The following is a 21775-nucleotide window of genomic DNA, read 5'->3' on the forward strand; positions in this document are numbered from 1 at the left end:
CTCCTGTTTTGAGAGCTTGGCTATAACTGATAAGCTAAATCTGGGAACCTATTGAATCTTTTTTAAAAATGATTAGGCCAGGTGGTTGTGGCACACACCTTTAGTCCCAGCACTTGGGAAGCAGAGGAAGGTGGATCTCTGAGTTCAAGGCCAGCCTGGTCTTCAGAATGAGTTCTGGGACAGCCGGGATTAAACAGAAAAACCCTGTCTTGAAAAAACAAATGAAAACATTATCTAATATATCTTAAATTATATTAAAGTATTTTCGGCTGTGTGTCTGTATATAGGTATGCACACTTGAGTGTAGATGTTTCCAGTGGCCAGAGACATTACATTCCTCTGGGACCAGAGCTGTAAGTGTGAGCTCTAGAAACAGATCTCAGGTCCTTTGCAAGCACAGGCAGTGCTCCTAACTTCTGAGCCATGTCTCCACTCTTGCATTTCTTTAACTTTGTTCTGTGCTACCATGGGAATTCCTCTGATTCATACTCAAGAAGAATGATTTGTGCTTACTCCCATGGGTGGAGCCTCCCGTCCTTCTTCCTACTCTTTGAAGATTATGCAAATACATATCAACAAAAGATCTGTGCCTCACTTTTCAAACTATATCCAAGAATTGTATTTCTCATACTATATTGCTATATAAATCTAGTCTTTTAAAAACATATTCAGACATGTGTCTCTTAGATTTTTTTTTCCTTTTTTTTCTCTTTTCCCCTTTGTCCAGATCCATGTGGCAAACCCCCTTCCCTTTTCACTGATGATGTAGGCTCTGATTTTTCTTTTTTCAAGGGATAAATTCTCCCTCTGTAGAATAAGCCGCAAAAACAAACAAACAAACAAACAACAAACCAAGCCGCAAAGATCCCCCGCCTCTGCCTCTCCAGTGTTGGTGTTAAAGGTGTGTACCACCATACCCAGAGTCAGCTCTGATTTTGAGAGCATGCTCACTTCTCTTTAGGAAGAAAGGATGAGCTAGGATGTGGCAGCTGATGAAACTATCTGGATCTAGAATCACCGAAGAGGCAAGCCAGAGAGAAATTATCTAGATGAGAGCAATTTGAAGTGGTAAACCAATATTAACAGAAGTCGCCATTTTCTGAGCTGCGATCCTGGACTTCGGACACAAGATGATCAGCTGCCTCAAGTTCCTGCCACCATGACTGTATGCATCCTGGAACTATAGTCAAAGGAAGCCCTTCCTTTCTTCTGTCCTTCTGTCCTCCTCCCTTCCTTCTTTTCTTTTGTACTTTTGTCATGTCTGTTGTGACAATACCAAGTCTGGAAGTACCATCCACAATGCCCCACCCCTATATCTTTCTTCTTCATAGCTTCTGTCCAGTATGTATCTGTGTATGTCCCAATTTTCCTTTTAGGTCATGACATAAACCTTTTGGTATCAGGGCTTCCCCTGAGACTAATATGACATGACTTAATTAGCTGAGACTCAGACAACCCTATTTTCAGAAATATCAGATTCTGTGGTACAGGGGGTCGCAAAGGACTGTGAGCACAACATGAACAGCTACGTCAAGCTACTGCCGCTGCGGTTTCCCCTCCATGATGGACTGACTCCTTAAACTATGAGCCTAAACCAAGTGCTTCTTCCCTTAAATATCTTTGTCAGGGCATTTATCACAGCAACAGAGAAGAATGGGACTCCCTCCCATATTGAGACAGGGTTGCTCTATGTAGCCCTGGCTGTCCCGAAACTCACTAGCTGGTCTTGAACTCACAGAGATCTGACTGTCAGTGTCTCCTGAGTGCTTAAAGGCATGTACTACCAAGCCTCCTCCTCCTCCTTTTTTTCCTGTTTTGAAAGTGTTTTTAGGCATAGTCTTAAGTATCCTAGACTGTTATTAAACTTGTTGCATAGCCAAAGATAACTTGAAACCTTGGTGTCTCTTGAGACTCTAGTTTCTGCTTCCCAAGTGAAGAGGAACAAGATTGTCAACTACTGGTCAGAGGTAAGAGAGCTCTTATAGGCACTACCATGCCCTGCTTCAACGGGATTTTTACATGCAAAGGATGCAGTCGGGCATAAGGGAGCCAGGGCAATGTTGACCTGGTAGCTAAGAAATACAGAGTACTCAAGACACACTGCCCAGCTGAGACTGTCCATGTGGAGAAAGGATTCAAAATATCTCCTTCTTGCTTTCTGGATTCTACTTTTACTTATTTATTTATCTATTTATTTATCTATTTATTTATTTTTCCCCTTCAAATATTTTACAAGATAGCCTTGATCTTGAGTACTTGTTCTAGGCACCTTTCAATTTAGATGTATAGTGCTCCTCACAACCCTAGGACAGTGGTTCTCAACCTGTGGGCCATGACCATCGAAAACCACATATTTCCAATGGTCTTAGGAACTGAGATGCTACTCAGTAGCAAAATTATAGTTATGAAACAAAAATAAATTTATGGTTGGGGTTCCTAAGACCATTGGAAATATGTTTTCTGATGGCTGCAACCCACAGGTTGAGAACTGCCACTCTAGGCCTTCAAGTATCCAGTAGCTATATGGGCTTATGAGTATTAGACTCATGTAGAAAAGAAGCCAGAAGACAACTTCCCATACAAAAGGCAGCCTGACTGGCTTTTCACCCAGTCATGGCAGATGCAGAAGGACTTGACTGGTAATGTACCCTGGCCTAGAGAGGACTTTTTACTTTGCATCCTCTCTTAGCTCTCCAGAGGGGGCATCTGAGTAGTGTGTCTTAGAAGCTGGGTATTTCTAGGCAGTGCCCATATTCAGTGTGCCAGCAACGTTCCTCTACCCCATCCCCAGCCCCAGTCATCCACCTACAGCTTTTCTATATATAACCCTATTCATCACTTCTTCCATGGTGGAACTCTGCACATTCTCAAAAACAGAACCCACATTCTTAGGCATTGCTCGTTTGGTTGCTTGTGACAGAGTCTAGCTACATTGTTCATGCTTACCTTGAGCTTGGGAGCCCCCTGCCTCTTGCCTTCCAAATACTGGGATTATACGTTACCATCATGACAGATTTAGTCCTTCCTATCCCCTTAATGGTAGAATTGCAGATGCTTGCCTGAGAGGGGATTTGACAAGTGGGGAGGTGAGATATTTGAGAGAGGTACTGAAATGGCAGGCCCAAAGTGACAGAGCCAAGGGAGGCTGTGACACTTCCTCTGCAGTGCAGAAGTCAGGCTGCATTTGCTTCCTAAGCCACAATTCAAAAATACTCCTGTGATTTCACTTTCCGGAGACAACTACCTACTCATCCAATTCTTGATGACCGTGCCTTGGTTTTCCATAGCCTCTCCCACACAAGTACCAGATTTAAACTCAAACTAATTGGTGAGCTTCCTTATCCCCACCCCTACCCCCACACCCCATTCTCATCTGCCATGTCACAAAGTCAAAAATTTCAAAACCTGATAACTACAGGTGTAGCTTGATAAGAGTCCAGTAAATTCTTTACCCCACAGATGTCCTTGTGAAGAAAGAAGAGGCCCGGATAAGCCTGTGATATTCATTTAAAAAAATGTCTCCATAACCAGACATGGCGGTGTATGCCTTTGATCCTAGCACTCTGAGGCAGATGCTGGCAGATTACTGAATTCACGGGCATCCTGGTCAACAGAGTGAGTTCCATGACAGTCAAGGATACACAGAGATACCTCATCTCAAACAAAAACAAACAGGCAAACAATGAGAGGGGGGAAGGGGAGGGGGAGGGGAAAGGAGAGGGAGAGGTAGGAATAGGGAAGTTGGGGCTGGAGAGATAGCTCAGTGGTTAAGACCACTTACAGCTCTTGCAGAGGACCCAGTCTTGATTCCCAGCACCAATATGGTGGCTCATAACCATCTGTTATTCAAATTCCAGGGGATCTGATGTTCTCTTCTGACTTCTTCAGGCACTTCATGCACATGATGCATGGTCATTCATGAGGCCAAATACACACACACACACACACACACACACACACATAATCTAAAATTAATTTCTACAATAGAAATAGAGAAGCTAAGTAGCAAAGACTGACCAGCAAGAGAGGGAAAAAAAGCTACATAAAGTGCCTGTCAACCAACAGGAAATGTCTTTATAATAGTGAGCTGTGACCTGACATGTCACCTAAATTTCTTGCATTTCTGTGGGGAAGGAGAATTTAGGAGGCTAAAAGGCATGGCGACCTTCCCAGATTATCACCTGTACTTTGATCATTTTCAAACAAGTTAAATTCACCTAGAGAATTTGGGCTATACTTTCGTTAACTTCATCATCATCCACCTGTCACCAGAATCTTTGACTGGAACCCTCTTTCTGCACTTTGTGAGCTATGGCCAAAGGATTCAGGGGAAGCACCAGCATGTATACAATAGGCAGAATGATCTGCCTTGGAAATGAGAGGAAACCCACCATGCTGGCACACCACTTGGGAGGCAGAGGCAGGTGGTTCTCTGGGAGTTCGAGCCCAACTTGATCTATATAGCAAGTTCCAGGACAGTCAGGGCTACATAGATTGAGATCCTATCTCCAAGGGGGGTGGGATTATCAACAAGAGAAATGGACAATAACCAAAAGGTTCAGAGACACTGCTGCCACAGCCCACATGTTTTTGGTTTCCTTATGGCTTTATAGTAGTTTCTAGAATCTCTAGACAAGATGCTTTTTTTTTCCTAAGAAGCTTTGTCATGTTTAAATGATTGATGAGCCTGTTTGTGTGGATTCTAACAGGAAGGAGGATGCTATATCTCTGTGTCTGTCTGGTACTGCTGATTGGACCTTGGTTCTTACACATGTTATAGGCATGTTCTACCACCAAGCATGTTCTACCACCACTACCCTCTCCTTCTTACTTTTCCTCTCCCTCTCCCTTTCCCTCTCCCTCTCCTTCTCCCTTTCACTCTCCCCCTCCTTCTCCCCCCCTCCTCTTCTTCTCCCTCTCCCTCTCCTTCTCCCTTTCCCTCTCCCCCTCCCTCTCTCTTCCTCCTCCTTCCCCCATCTTCTCCCTCTCCCTCTCCCTTTCTCTCCCTCTCCCTCTCTTTCCCTCTCCCTCTTCCTCCCCTCTCCCCCTTCTCCAGTCTCTTTTTCTTATTTTGAGACATCTCACTAAGTTGCCCAGGGTGACAGGCATGAGACCAGGCTGAGTGGGAGGGCACATAAACATCTCTGGAAAGAGAAGTTTTATAGGTCAGGCATGCTACAATTACAGTCCTATACCATTGGGCCTGGCTGGTCTGTTCTTGCCATGTAGTAATGTTAAGGTTTGGGGTTCCTAGAGTCAGGCTTAGATAGTTACCCATTAATGACTGACTTTCTAAGCAGTTCAGGATGCCGAGTTTCCTCCCCAGGACCAGAAATATGACCCAAGTCCTATTCTTCTGACCAGTGGTGAAGAGCCCCAGCCTATACTCGTGCAGGTTGTGACTGTAAGGGGGGAGTCCAGCCCCCAAGGCCTTCAAGCCTGCGAGTATCCAACTACCTAAAATACTCCATGTGTTACACAGCAGGCTATTCGGTATTCCAAGAATGTCCTAAGACTCTGAAACTGGGTTCTTTTTCTCAAAGCTGATGCATTTACAGAGAGAGAGAGAGAGAGAGAGAGAGAGAGAGAGAGAGAGACAGAAACAGAGACAGACAGAGACAGATGAGAAACAGAGAGACAGCGGATGTTCTGCCTTGCTGGGTTTGCCAAGCTACAAGCACCTTTGTTTTAAACCTTCTTCACAAATTTATTTGGCAATATTTAGCAAAAACCAAAGTGATACTATCACAAGCAAGACAATCGGGATTGGGTTAAATTACAGACCCCAAAATTAACAATTGGAACAGGACCTTCAGGATTTCTCAGAGAATCCTGCTGGAGTTTGGCTTTCTTTCTGAATCGGCACCAAATGGCACAAACTTTCTAACTGACTGATAGAAATAAGCAAACTTGTTTCTGAGAAAGAGACTTCAGAAAACGTGGATGCTCATCCTGAGCCCTCCTTCTGGTTGCCAATGCAAATGAGTCAGAGGGCTTGCTTCAGACACTGAACTAATTGTGTAACTCCCCAACGGAAAGTGCTATTGGAGAACACATGCTGACCTCACAGCCGAAAAAAACTATTTAAAAGATGTGGAAACCAGATGTTTCAGCCGCATTCCAGCCGCTGCTCTGAGAATTTCTTGTGGGCAGATCTGACATTGTAACCGGCTCTCTGCAACTGAAGATATGGTCGCCCTCCTTTGCTTATTATACGTCTTGCTGTGGGAAGAGGCTCACGGATGGGGATTCAAGAATGGAATCTTTCATAACTCCATATGGCTTGGTAAGAAATTCCACTCGCGAGCTTCCACGTTGGGACTCTCGATCCATTGACATTATTTAGGACTGAATCAAAGGAGTGAAAAAGTCTAGCTGGTGTTTGCACAGAAAATACTTGAGAGAGAGAGAGAGAGAGAGAGAGAGAGAGAGAGAGAGAGACTGTGACTGGCATGCCATTAAACAAAGAAAGTTTTCGTTTAAAATTTAAGGCTATCCTTTTACACAAAACTTATTGTTCAACAACAAAAACAGGGGTTAAGATATGCTAACATTGTCTAAATATATTTCAAGATTTCAAAGCAGATACGGTCGCTGACTGGTGGGTATTTCTTTATGGAACTAAAACACTACCGTGATGTTGTTTGGTTTTCTTTGTCTTTCTCCCACTTTGGCAGTGAGGTTTCAGGTGAGATAAAGCCAGCGGAGCTTCTGCCCCAGCTCTGCAATCCGTGTACTCTGAGCTTAACTTTTCTAACTGTCTTTCAACTGTTCTAACAAAGCTGGAGTGTGGTACGGGGAAGGTGAAGATGCTTTGTACTTTGTAGTGTGCTCATCGGGTTTGGTTCTTTTTGCCATGTAAGTCCTTTTCTAGACCTCTGGTTGAACGAGGCCGGATATTTTGTTGCTTTTGTTAAGTGTAAGGAACGACTTGGGCTAACTGCTGGAGGCAAATGGAAGAACAATAAAAAATTAACCCAGAAAACTCAAAACTCCCATTGTAGAACTCAAAACAACACTAGAATCTGTGTGATTCAAGTTGATGCTACATTTTGGTCATTGTTGAATTTAGTAGAGAATTTTCTTTTGATTGCTTGTTTGGGGAAATCATCTTATTCTTGTAAATAGTAGTAGTAGCAGTAGTAGTAGTAATAAAAGACAAAGCAAAATCAACCTCAATCTTGGTTTTAAGCTTGCTAGGCAGCACATGGCTGTAGACTGCTTCTCCCTCTCAGCAGTGTTCTCTCGGGTAGGGAAACTGCAGTCATGAGGATTTCCTTAAAAAGCTGGATTTGAAACGCACAGCCTTGCCGCCTCTTTTTCCAGCTCGAGCTGAAACTGGTTGCAGTGTGTTGGGCTCTAAACACAATCCAACTGAGGTAGTATGTGCATTTGTCAGAAATGGGAAAACACCAGAAGGAATTCAAGTCCTATGGGGAGATTCTGAAAGGCTATCAGATTGTTGTGGGACGGGATGATGTGAAGTCATTGTCTTTGTGATGAGTGTGTACGCTACAAAAATGGAAACTTGAGTAAAAAGCATGTTCCTCCCCAAAGGTGAAGCAAAGCAAGCCCAGCCTTGGTTAAGAGCACACTGCAGAGGCTTGAGACCCTGTCGATCTCAATCTGGGACAAATTACTGAGCAGTCAGCCCAGCACAAATTGGTGACAGTTGGTTGGCTTCAAAGGGAAGGATCTGGTAACAACTGTGAAGAACAGGGCATTTGAACCCTGTTACTTTTAATTTCTCTAATGGCAACTTAACAAGAAAGAAACAGACAAGCAAGAAACCAGTGAGTGCGGATGGCAAACAGCAAAGACAGACATCAATTCTTTACATTCTTCCCCATCGGCAAAAGACAGCAACAGTGAATACTATGAGCTTCTAATACGGGGCTATTGCTCTCATTATTCCCATTTGCCAGATGAAGAAACTGAGGCTCAGGTAGTGATGTCTTTAAGGTTACTTAACTCCTCCCAGAAGAACCAGCACATGGCAGAGCCTACAGTCCACTGTTGTTGTTTGGCAAACAAACAAACAAAAACAAAACAACCCTTTTTCTGTTTTATAAATTAAATGGCAGGATAGAAAAATGAACACAATATTTCTTTAGACACATGTAGCTTTTAAAAGTTAGAATTTCATTGTACTAAGCTTTGTCTTAATAGCTAAAAATTCTAAATCCATAAATATTTTTAAATAACAAACTATACTTTAAAATAATAGTGGTCCTGGTTTTGCTCTTCTAGTCCTTGGGAGGCTAAGGTCAGAATATTGGGAGGTCCAGGCTAGCCTGGAGTACACAGCAAAAACTAGCCTCGGAATAAATTAATAAGTTAACAACTACATGCATAAAATGCTTTTTTTAAATAATTGTCTAGGCAGGATCAAGTGTGGGGATGCACGCCTTTAATGCCAGCACTTAAGAGGCAGGTGGATCTCTATGCGTTTGAGGCTAACCTGGTCTACATACTGAATTCCAGGCCAGCCAGAGCTACACAATTACATTGTGTCAAAAAACAGATAAAACAATTTCATATAGACTTGTTCTTGAGCAAGAAGTTCTGTAATCACCAGGACTCAAGAGGCTGAATGAAGGCGTACAGGAGAGAGTCCATTGTTAACATAAGCTACATAGGGAGACCTCATCATAAGTAACCTCATTAACTGCATTAGTTAAATAGTCAAATATGTGCATCGAGAATAGGAACCTTTAACAAACTGAAATCATGCACGGCACATGAAGTTTGTTATTTCCGTTTGAAATTATTTCCTAAAACTCCTTGTTAACATTTCCCCAGAAATGTATTTCAAGCTTGGAGTAAAATATTAAGAAAAACAGTTTGAAGAGGAGTCGGCATCCATTAAGATAATTTGTACAACTTTTTGCACAATTTTTTTTACTCTAAGTTCTTAAAATACAGATAGATTTCAACTTTTTAATTAACTACAATATTTATAATAATTAAATTAAGCATACATCCATTTTCTCTAACGAAAGGCATAGTGTTTCAGATAAAGATATTTAGTTCAGTGTGGTGGCACATATCTTTTTTTTAAAAGATTTATTTATTTGTTTAATATAAGTACACTGTCTTAAGACATGCCAGAAGAGAGCATCAGATCCCATTGGAGTCACCATGTGGTTGCTGGGAACTAAGCTCAGGACCTCTGGAAGAACAGTCAGTGCTTTAACCGCTGAGCCACCTCTGCAGCCCAGCACACATCTTTTACTTGCCTGTGCACTGGTGTCGTGCCTGCATGTATGTCTTTGTAAGGGTGTTCGATGCTCTGGAACTGGAATTACAGAAAGTTGTGGGCTGCCGGGAATCGAATTCTCATCCTCTGAAAGAGCAGCCGGTGCTCTTAACTGCTGTCTCCAAGCAACGGTGACACGCATTTTAATTTTCCTACTTAAATGGCTGGCACGGGAGAATCACAAGTTCTAGACCAGCCTGAGCTATATACCAAGACCCTATGTTAAAAAACAAAAAACAGAAAACAGGGCTGAAGAGAGGGCTTGTGGCTAACAAGGACTGGTTGATCTTTCCAAGAATGAGGATTCCATTCTCAGCAAGCTCCTGACAGCTCACAGCCACCTCGAACTCCAGTCCCAGCAGGTGTAATACCCTCTTCTGGACTCCTCGGTCACTAGACACACATGTGGTACACAGACACACATGCAGAAGAAAAAAAACACCCATACACAAAAGTTTTAAAAAATTAATTAAAATAAAAAGATAAATGTACCCATGCATGTCTAAATTCTTTGAGGGGACAGCAGGGTCCGATCACAGTACCTAGGCAATTTCATCAAGCTGTGTGTTTAAATGAATGGCATTAGTGGCTGTGTTGAGGGTTTGCCTCATGAAGGACACCTGAACAAGTCATTCACAAGGCAGAAATAATCTCCATGGGTGACGATCTGATGTTGCTAGCATTTTCTGGTCCATAAGCATGGATTATAAACTCACTTGGTAGAGTGCTCGCCTAGAATGCAAAAAAAAATTCTGCTTGGGTTCCCCAGTATGAAATAAAAGCAAGTATTGTGCCTGTAATCCTGGCACTCAGGAGGTAAAGGTGAGCAGAAGAGATTTCAAGAACTTTCTCAGCCGCAAGGCTAATTAGAGGCCAGCCTGGTGCAAGAGACCTTGCAAAGACAAATTGAGTGTTGTCTTCTCTAAACAATGGGCTTTTACCATTTCATTTACGAGAGCTGGATCCTTGGAGTCTAGGAAGGCATGAAACACAGCCAGCTTCATTTCCCATCAAACTGTGGCAGAATCAACTTTAGTTTGAGGAAAAGATGGAAAAAAATGAGTTGAATCAGGACATATTTCTGGATCTGTGTCTTATGTGCTGAGGCATTCAAGAATTTTCTGGAAGCATCTTCATGATGGCCAACTGGACAGATCAGTATACAAAAGCTTAATAGTAATCTGAACAACTGGGTGGTACTATTTGCACTCTTGGAGATAAACTTGTGACCCTCGTCTGGGGAGTCTCTTCGCATTGTTTCTATGGAGACTCAACTGCAGTCCCCAAACAATTCACTGAAACAGCGACCCACAGGAAGACAGGATGTGTGCGGCTTACCATCGTCCAAACTGTGTTGGAAACAACACATGAACACCACCAAATCAGGGGAAGAGGGCAGGGGTGTGCCAGATTTCTCTCAGTCGTGTTCAAACCTCCTTTTTTCTAGTGCTCTACTTGCTTGTGGAGGATTCTGCCAGACTTTCGCACAGTGTTTAAGTTCTTTATTCGGTTTCCAGCTATAGCATCTTAATCATTCCCTCAAATAAGCATGTCTGCCCTCCTTGTGAGCTTCTTTGCCCCGGTTTATTTTGCCTCCTAAGCTTCCTTCCATCTGCTCTGTTCCCATCAAGCTTTTCTATTTTTTTTTGCTTGTTTGTTTGTTGGTTAGTTTTGTTTTGTTTTGTTTTTGAGACAAGGTTTCTGTGTAGCTCAGGCTGGCTTTGAACTCACAAAAATCCACCTACCTCTGCCTCCCTAGGCTGGGGTCAAAGGTATGCACCATTTCCCTGCTCTTATGGCTCTTTTTAAAACCAAAGGAATACCAAAACTGTATTATTTGTGGTTAGTCTAGAAATACAATACAATGTTGTATTAAAAACTTTCTTTTGTGCTACTAGAAATGGTTTAAACTCCATTCTTTGTGTGTCCTATATCCCCCTAAAATTCTCCCTCATTCTCTGCCCACAACACCTCTCTCCCTGCCCCCAACACCTCCCCCCATCCTCCCCCACCCCCAAGCGCAAAGCTTTCTAACAATAAAAATCTAACCTACCATGGCAGCTGACCTAGAAATTTCTTTGCCAAGAACATGTATCTGATGTAATCTTCCTGCTGAGGCAAAATTTGTTCCACAAGAATGGATAATAGTGCACTGATGACATTCTGTCCTTCACAGAGCAAGCAGCGGGTGTCTACCACAGAGAAGCTCGGGCCGGCAGGTACAAGCTCACCTACGCAGAAGCCAAAGCTGTATGTGAATTTGAAGGTGGACGTCTTGCAACCTACAAGCAGCTAGAAGCAGCCAGAAAAATTGGTAACTGATTTAATAGTAGTTTTTCTTCTTATTCACCCTCGGGAGCTTGGGGGGAAATCCACCTTTTCTATAACTCTTATTAAAATCTTTTTTTCAAGCCCTTTGGGATCGTTCTCTATGCTGTGAGAATATCTAGGCTTCCCTCATTCCTTCTGCCTAGAGTCAGAAGTTCCTGGTTACAGCATTTCATGAGGGTTGGGCACCATCCAGTGAGAATTAAGAAACTACAAGTCACGATACAGGGAGTTTGGGTGAGGAGCTGACATGAAATTACCCATCAGAAGGAGCTTTCTTAGGAGAGAGAAACTTCCACCACCATCAGGGGCTGCAGGGAAACATGATTTTGACTTGAAAATCGGGAGAACAAGAAGAAGTAAGAGGCCTTTAAGGGACAGAGAGAAAGAAAGGATGGGGAGAGCGATGGAGGAGGCTGCCTTTCAGAACCTAGAGAGGAACTTCATTAGCAGAGAGGTTCAAGTGGGGGAGCAGGTGAGACACCCACGTGCAGCTTGACATGGTCCTTGATGGAAAAGGTCTTGGAGTCCTGGGAACAAAGACAGGTCTCAGACGTTCATAGATTTCTAGGGGGTGTCTGAAAACTCCACTCCTATGAGTTAGAGGCTTAGTCCCTGTGATTCCTGGTACAGCAATGAGCCAAGTTCTAGCAGGACCACAGATGTGTCTTGCAGCTATAAAGTGGGGAGGGGGGTGCTACAGGTGCTACATGGTCATAGCACAGCATGCTTCTTAATTCTTTGTCCTCAAGATTCCTTCGAGAAAGAGGCAAATAGAGGGTCTGTGATAGAAAAATAAGCACCAAAGGAAAATACTACCCCGTTAGTTACCTTGGTATCATTGAGCAGGGTGTATTAATGTTGCTGTAATTGGTACTTCTTTAAATATTGTCTTGTCTCTCTTGACATGTTAATGTTGGTTTCCTCCGATATTAAAGTATGCAGTTTTACAAATCAATTTACATAGTAGTCGTGTAGGGTCTCTGACCACCACAGCCAGCAGAGTAGCTATCTGAGGAAGGCAAGAAGGTAGTTTGGTTCAACAGGACTCAGTAGCTGCTGGTGGTTTAGACTTCGTGAGTCTGGCCCTCAGTAGTTTACTTTAGGCATGTCTAAGTACATCACAGTTGATGACAATGAACTCAGCCCTGTGTGCACATTGAAACATGACTCCAAGGAAATCCTTTGTAAGGCACATGTGATATCGTCCTTAAAGATGGGCTCTGTAGTCTGACAAGTTCACAATAGAGTCTGGAGTCTCAGCCACACAGCTAGGGAAAAGGTCACCAAGCGATTAACCATGTCCCCAGACTTCTAGCCAGAAAACAGGCTGCACATCCCTCCCTTTGAAGGGACAACCCTGTGTGTTTAACATTCCTGGTTCCCCCGGTGCTTATCTGTGAGCACAAGGACTTCTGAGCCATCCCACAGTGATAAAAATGCATGGTGCTATTTACCTGTAGTTCTAGCATGAGGTCAGCAGAGGCTAGACAGAGATCACATGAGGCCAGCCTGGGCTATACAGTGGAACTCTTATCTTGAAAGGAAAAAGAAAGAAAGAAAAACTAAGAGAAAGGTTCCTTAAATTGTAACTTTTCTACACCCACTTCTTTGTGTCTCACTTGCTTGCTTTCTTGTCTTTCATTTATGTATTTTTGTTTTTGAGACAAAGTCTTGCTGGTCTCAAACTTGTGATCCTCCTGCCTCAGGCTCCTGAGTAAAGATAGTATGGGCATGAATGCCCTGCATATTTTCAATCATATGGTAGATATTTAGATTGTTTTTAATATCTACCATAATACGAGCACCATGTAAATACGGCACTGAGAAAATAATGACAAGGAAAATACTTGTACATGTTTAGATGTACTTTTTTTTGGGCAGAGATTGAATTTAGGGCATCATGCATGTGAGGCCACTTCTCTGGCACTGAGCCACACACTGTAAGGAAGCAATTTTCATTCCCACTTGGTTGTATGCACAGATGGATGGTTGAGTGTCTTCACTTAAATCACACCCAGCTTCTCAGACAACTGCCCAAGCGACCTGAAACCAGCGGCTCTCATACTTGCTATGGCCCTTGATCCTAGTCTATCTGCATCTGCGTTTGGACCACAGAAAGTCAGAATTCAAATCTTATAGCCAGGCATGGTGGCTGCATGCCTGCAATGCTGGTAACGCTTCAGAGGCCAGGGCAGAGGCACTAGGAGTTCAAGGTCAGCCTCAGCAAAACAGAGAGTTGGAGGCCAGCGGGGATGAGAGGAAATCCTGTCTCAAGGAAACGTGGTGAACTAGATATGATGACTTTAATCCCAGGACACAGGAAGCAGAGGCAGGGGGAGCTCTTTGAGTCTGTGGCCAGCCTGGTCTACAAAAGTGCCAGGAATATACAGAGAAACCTTGGTCTTCAAAACACAACACAAAACAAAATGGAAAAAAAATTTATTTGTATTCAGACTTTAATTAAACTAAGGCCCAAGGCTAGGTACTCTACCTCAGTATGAGGCCAAGTCTGACCTTGAACTTAAAATCCCTCTGCCTCAGCTCCTGCGGTATTACAATTGCAGGGTTTTCCTATTTCTCAAGGCTCTGGCCCTGTGAGAAACTTACAGTAGAAAGTGGCAGTCTTTTTCTACTAAATGAATCCCGAAACCTCTCTTCCTCTTTCAGGATTTCATGTCTGTGCCGCTGGATGGATGGCCAAGGGTAGAGTTGGATATCCCATTGTGAAACCTGGGTCCAACTGTGGATTTGGAAAAACGGGTATCATCGATTACGGAATCAGGCTCAACAGGAGCGAGCGCTGGGATGCCTATTGCTACAACCCACATGGTTTGTTCTTCAAAGCGACAAATTCTATGCTTGCAACAGTAGTAGCATAAACAGCGGCAGCAAAGCTGTAACCTGCCAAGAGATTAGAAAGAGAGCAGCTTTTCCATCTAAAAATGAGTGAACGCGGTGATGTCGAGAATGAAGTCACACCCACCATTCATGGGTCCTTTCTTGGTGTTCAGGGACCTGAACTGTGTTCCCTCCTTCAGATCCCCACTAACGAAGGAGAATTATTCTTTGCTTATGGTCTTGGGGAGACAAAAAGTAGACTCTTCAGATTTATTCTCTCAGACAATAACGACAATGTTATTTATCACGTCACAGAGCCTCTCTGGCATCTGCTAGCACACTGATGTGATAAAGTGTTGGATCTACTTTATATGAAATTCCCTATCATAGCAGGAGAGAAATAGCTGATGTGTTTATAAAAAGTTAAAGAGAGGGGAGGTAGATGTTATAGGGGTGTGGTGAGGTGGGAAAGGGGGTACCTCCACAGGTCCATGCTGAGGCATCCCTTCCCCTCAGGGTCCAGCCACTATTCCATAGTATCGAATAGTTTATTCAGGACATGGGGAAGAGAGTTGAGAGGGTAACAGAGGCAGAGAAAGGAAGGGAGGGAGGGAGAGAGAGAGAGAAAAATAGAGGTCAGCCATGGGGGGGGGGCGGAAGGTAATGGGAGAGGGGGAGCGAGAGGGAGAGGACAGCAATGGGTTAGTTTTTTACTTTCCACATTCAGCCACCTCTACACACTAAACTCACTGGGAATTTAAAATTACTTAGGTTCCTCCATGGTTTTCTCTCTAGATCATGTTGCAAACCACCATTCCTGGCTTTCTTTAGGTTTAGTTTTTGTTTTTTATTTGTTCTTTCTGTTTTATTTTCCTTTGGGAGGGGGTTGAATTCAAGACAGAGTTTCTCTGTGTAGCCCTGGCTATCCAGGAAGTCACTCTGCAAACCAGGCTGGCCTTAAACTCCCAGATCTGACTGCCTCTGCCTCCCTCAACGGCCTTGGCTCATGAATTCTCGTGTTCTAGAGAGTTCAGATTCAGGGCTGGGGTATCTCTCAGTGGTACAGCCCATGCTTACTTAGTACATGTTAGAATTGACTTGAACCCAAAAGAGCAGTGGCAAACCAGCTGTGGTGTAGCATACTGGAAATCCCAGCAAGGAAGAATGGCATAAATCCAAGGCTGTCCTAGTCTACCACGGCAAGTTCCAGGCCAGCCTGGGGACCCTGTTGCAAAAGGAGAGAGAGAGATAAAGAGGACACAGGTTACAACTTATATTAATTAAAGTGACTTTTATAATGACCTTGCAAATCTAAATCCCTGAAGGCATGGTGTGACAATTGCACAATAAAATCCCCATCATCTTGATGAGACTGTTGGTAACATAAATGTGTATTTGGCAAGACACACCAAAGAATATGTAAAAGGCTGGTATGTTTTATACCTTAAAAAAATCAGAGCAAGGAAAACTTGTGAGCAAAAATACAAAGGAGTTGTTATTCTTGCTATTCTCATATTTAAAAATTTCACAAGCAGTCCGTGTTCATTTGAGAAAACTTAGGAACTGGGGCTGTAGGATGGTACAGTGAGGAAAGGACCTTGTCGCTGAGCCTGATGGCCTGAGTTCCAGAACTGGTTCCCTAAGGTAGTACACACACACACACACACACATACGCACACACACACCACACACACACACACACACACCCACACACACACACCACAGACACACACACACACTCACACACACACACACACACTCATACACACACTCACACACACACACCACACAGACTCACACACACACACCACAGACACACACACACATACACACTCATACACACACACATGCACAGACCACACAGACACACAGACACACATACAGAGAGAGAGACTTAAGTTTAAAGAAAATTTATAAATTATTATCAGCTATATATTTTATGAATCATATAGATTTTCATTTCTTTAATATTTCATATAAAAATAATATATAAGGTCTAAGCGAACTTTCTTTCCCTATTTCAGCAAAGGAGTGCGGTGGTGTCTTCACAGATCCGAAGAGAGTTTTTAAATCCCCAGGATTCCCCAACGAGTACGATGACAACCAGGTCTGCTACTGGCACATCCGGCTCAAGTACGGTCAGCGGATTCACCTGAGCTTTTTGAACTTTGACCTTGAGCATGATCCAGGCTGCTTGGCTGACTATGTAGAAATATATGACAGTTATGACGATGTTCACGGCTTTGTAGGAAGGTAGGTACTGTGTCCTTACCCAGCAAGATCGGAGAACTTCCGGTGTTTATCTGACACACCTTAGCTTTCTCTCCACTGTTCCTGCGATAACTGTTCTTTATAAGTACTGCTCCTTGCGGCAGCAGAAAGTAACGCTTTCTCCTTCTCCTCCCTCTCCTCCTCCCCTTTCTTCTCTTCTTCCTCTTCAGCCTTCCTCTCCTCTTCGTCTGGAGACCTGGGGTTGCAGGCTAGCCTCAAACTTATGTACTTTAGGCAGGCCTTGAACTCCTGACCCAAAGTATACAGGCATACTTAATCACACCTTGCTTTTATATAACATACCAGGAAAGGATTATTTTCTTAGCAGACTGTACCTATACCAATGAAAAAAGCAGTGGCAGCTAACTGCCTTTGATTGTTGTTATAAAACCTCATTGTGTAGTGATTCAAACCCTCAGTGACTCAAGAAGCAGGAAATGAGATTTCTGTTAAAATGTTCCAGTCAGTCTCTCCCCTCCCTTCCTCGATCTCCGTTTGGTTACAGGGTAAGTCTTCTGTAGCCCAAGCTAGCCTCAAACTCACTATGTAACTGAGAATAACTGAATCTAATTCTTCTGTCCCCAACTCAGTGTGGAAAAAAAAATCAAGAAATTAAAGAAAGCCGGGCAGGACAGTGGTGGTGCGTGCGTTTAATCCCAGCACCCTGGGGACAGGCAGATCTCTGAGTTTGAGGTCAGTCTGATCTACAGAGTGAGTTCCAGGACAGCCAGGACTACACAGAGAAACTCTGTCTCAAAGAATCCAAAAAGAACAATAAATTAAAATGATTCACTGGGAGGCAGAGGCAAGCAGTTCTCTGGGCTACATACACAGTGAGTTCCAGGTCAGTCAGGGCTACATAAGTGAGACCCCACCTGAAAAACTCGTTTCTTTTAATTAGAGAAAAATGAGCTATTATTTGTGGGGAATAAGGTGTTTTGTTATAAACATGCTCTAAATCAATGACTGTGTGTGTCTTTGTGTGTGTGACCTCTCTTTCCTAAACATTCCCTTTCAGATACTGTGGCGATGAACTTCCAGAAGACATCATCAGCACAGGTAATGCCCAAGTCACTTGCTTTTTCACAGCGCCCTCAATGGTATTACCATTCGCCCTTTGAACTGGAGAGAACTGAAACTGGAGACAGTTCATTAGCTTGCAATAACGCCAGTTTTTATTTGTAAGATTTTGGCCAACTCTGGGATCAAAATGATGTGTGTGGACAGCTCTCATTGGCCGGCAACAGCTTGGATCCACAAGTCCCTCAGAACTGCTGTTGGCACAAGGGTTCAGCGTAGTAATAAATGTGTAAGGACTGGCAATACACTCGGTATTTACACATGCACTGACCCCAGGTTTGACTCCAAGTACAGATAATAATAATAATGGCAGAAAATATTCATCCATGGAAGACTGAAATGAATTATCAAGTCATTAAATAAAGCAGCCATTATAGTAAACAATTACATTGCTAGTATAACATTTCTTTCTCCGTACCATATCCCTTACAGTTTTAGGGATACTGTCAGCAGCCATTGCATAAGAAAAGAGAAGTAAACCAGGCAGTTATGCCTTTGATTCCAGCTCCCAGGAGGCAGTTAAGGACAGCCTAGTCTACAGGTTTCAGGACAGCCTCAGGCTACACAGAGAAACACTGTCTCCGATAAAACAAAACAACATTCCAAAACAACAACGCTGGGCTAACCAGTGATAAAAAGGGGTTCTTGTTTGGCCACCACAGGAAATTTTCTGAATGCTAAGGCTAGATATACTAAGCAATGCTTGCTAAATCATACACACACACACACACACACACACACACACACACACACACACAAGGAAGTTATCTCTAAATCTATGTTCAATAGATTTAGAAACAATGCCCTCAATAACCTAAATTTATCACAATAGGCAATGCTAGTTTTTAAGTTCTCCTAAACTGCTTTTAATTTTCTTTTATTTCTTATTTTTGGCTAAAACCATCATTTTCTCAGAAGTCTTTATTTGCTTTCTCTCCATTGCCAGAACTTGGCATTCTGGTAGGTTCTGTTGTCTCTCCAAGTCATAAAATTATCACATCCCTTCGCACCTAAAAACAGCTCTGCTCAGCACCCAGCCTAGGCCAAGTTCTTCCCAGTGCCTGACACACCCAGTCTTACCATACTTAGTTCTGGGGTGTCCTGTTTACAAGCTGCGAAGTTCTTTCCTCCATCCTTGAATGGTTACTGTTGGAAGCTTATTAATGTGTTACTGCTACAATCCGGGGAAACTCACTATAAATAACCCTCTTATCTCTTTTTCTCTAGGGCAGACTCTATATTAACAGAACATCTGAATGTTTACAAGGGAGATAGGGCCTGATATTTTTCCTTCAAAACAAACAAACAACAGCAGAGCTGGGTGTGGAAAGCAGAGCCAGGAGGATTACCCTAGAATTTAAGGCTAGCCTAGGCTCCATACAGTCTCAGTCTCTATCTAGTGTTGTCTCCAAATAGCAAGAACAACAAAAAAGCATTAATGGGATGAAAGACTGAAACATAACTTATTCCTCGTTTGTCCCAAAGAAGTAACTTACCTTGAGAGCAATCAAACCAGCACTGGTGTATTTAGAATAGTCTCTCCTTAGCAGCTCATTTATTACATTTATATGGTTATTCTTTGTATATTAGAGATACAGTTTTCTTTTGTGTTGGCTTCCTCTTTAGACCATCACCTCCCACCTATGAATTTTGAAATAGGGTCCCAACTGAGACTGACCTTAAATTCTATGTATCTGAAACTTGTCTCAAACCAAAACCCTGATCTTCGGGTCGCAGTCCAAATGGTTCAAGCTTGGCCCAACTGCGCAGGGCTTCTTTTACCGTACAAATACAGAAACAAACAAACAATGCATCGTGTAAATCTTCCAGTGTCAGAAAAATACAGTGTGATAAACGCATCTCCAAGTCTGCATAGGTAGGGCCAAGTGTAGTGGCCTCTACCAGTCTGTGAGTTAAAGGCTGACCTGGTCTATATAGTGATTTCCTGACCAGCTACTGCTACAGAGTGAGACTGTGTCTATCACAAGATAGTAATAATAATAATAATAATAATAATAATAATAGTAGTAAATTGGTCAATGAATTGATATAAAACAAAAGAAAAAGAAAGTCAAGAAATTAACCTAGAGGCCTACTTCCCATAGTAGACCTAAAATGCACCTTAACATGTTGGCCAGATAGGAATATTTCAGGAGGAAAGATTGAATAGAACATTATTATTTCGTGTATGATGCTTGTGTGTGTGAGCACTAGCCATAGTCTAGTTTGCTTTTTTTTTTTTAAGATTTATTTATTGATCTTATGTAAATGACCATACTGTCATTGGCATACCAGAAGAGGGCAGTAGATACAATTACAGATGGTTGTGAGCAACCATGTAGTTGCTGGGAACTGAACTCATGACCTTTGGAAGAGCAGACAGTACTCTTAACCACCGAGCCATCTCTTCAGCCCTGTTTGCTTCTTAACAATAGAAAATTTGTTGCTCCCAATCAGTTAGAAACTAGCCCATCTAGACCTCAGGTTCTCATAGTTCTGTGGATCAGTCGATATGAGTTATTTTTTGTTGCCTTGCGGTGTTGTGGATCACATCCAGAATCTCAACATGCTAGGCAAGCACCCTATCTTAAAATTAAAATTTTTCATTTCATTTGGAGGTTAGAAATGTGCAGGAGCACTGAGCCCTGGAAGAGAATCTTCTAAAACAGAAAAGGCTTCTCCCACACGAGATGAGAGGCCCGAAGTTAGGTATAAAACTCCCTCAGTTGGCTCCAATGCAGGGCAGCCGTGGACACTAGCCATGAGAATGCACTTCTGTAATCCGGTCTCATTTACATCGAGACCTCACTTAATTTGCAGGCAAATCACTCTGGAGTAACCTCCCGTTCTTTTGTGTGCCTCCCCACACAGGAAATGTCATGACCTTGAAGTTTCTGAGCGATGCATCCGTCACTGCGGGAGGCTTCCAGATTAAATACGTCACAGTGGATCCTGCGTCCAAATCCAGTCAAGCCAAAAATACAAGTACAACTGGAAATAAAAAGTTCTTAGCTGGACAGTTTAGCCATCTATAATTTAAAAAAAAAAGTAGATGTTCAAAACATCTGGTTCAATATTTATATTTGTAGCTTTCAACCTCATTTGTTCTCAGTTTTGTATTTTTGTTATTAACATGTATTTATTATTTTTCTAAATGTGAATATGTAATGGTGGGGAAAATTGAAAAATACAGAAAACATCAAATGAGTAAAAAAAAAAAACCAAAAAAAAAAACAAAAAAATTAAACAAACTCATAATTTTACTACACAGAAATAACTAATGTTAGGATTTTTTGTTTGTCTTTCATTTTTCTACTTGTGGTATATGTATATATGTAACTCTATGATTTCCATTTGAGTTGTGGCATTCTGCCTTCTGTATAGTTTCATAACCTGATTTTTTAACCTTAACATTTTCATAGCTCAAGCAATTTCCAAGATCACTGAGTTTTCTACAAAATGGCCCTTTGAGTAACTGTAAATATGATTGTTCCCTGCTTTATTTAAGCTAAATTTATATAAGGATTTAAGGTTCTTTTCAGAAATGCTGCTGTAATAAATACCCTTGGACATAAATATTTTGTAGTTCTTTAATTTTAGGGGGACATAAGCCTAGATGTGGAAATATAAATCAGAGATTAATTAAAATAGAATCTTCCTTCATTTCTTTTCTCCTTTCTTCCTTCCTTTCTTCTCTCTCTCTCTCTCTCTCTCTCTCTCTCTCTGTGTGTGTGTGTGTGTGTGTGTGTGCCAAGCACATACAGGAGCCTGTGAAAGTTAGAGAGAGTATTAGATCCTTTTGAAAGGAAGCTAAAGCCAGCTGTGAGCTGCCATGTGGGTTTGGGGAAGAACAAGTGGCTCTGAACCACTGAGCATCCTCTGCAGGTCCAGAACACTTCCTTCTTTGAGTAGCAAAAAATGACACAACCGTGCACTTTGGTTGACAATTTGGCTTTTATCTCTCTTTGCATTCTTTGGAGGGTCAAACAACACAGT

At 42.4% G+C, this 21775-nt stretch overlaps 1 protein-coding gene across 1 annotated transcript; it reads left to right on the top strand.

Annotated features, from left to right (window-relative positions):
- Positions 1–6189: 6189 nt before the first annotated feature.
- On the top strand, positions 6190–21266 carry TNFAIP6 (TNF alpha induced protein 6; the record flags this gene model as incomplete). Its single annotated transcript, XM_080927759.1, has 6 exons — positions 6190–6286; positions 11436–11573; positions 14258–14419; positions 16453–16681; positions 17718–17758; positions 20651–21266. 6 exons carry the CDS (start codon positions 6190–6192, stop codon positions 20812–20814), a joined length of 831 nt encoding a protein of 276 aa, XP_080783885.1. The 3' UTR covers positions 20815–21266.
- Positions 21267–21775: the final 509 nt, after the last annotated feature.

This window comes from Micromys minutus (genome assembly GCF_963924665.1).
Source record: "Micromys minutus genome assembly, chromosome: 13".
Classification (NCBI taxonomy): domain Eukaryota; kingdom Metazoa; phylum Chordata; class Mammalia; order Rodentia; family Muridae; genus Micromys; species Micromys minutus.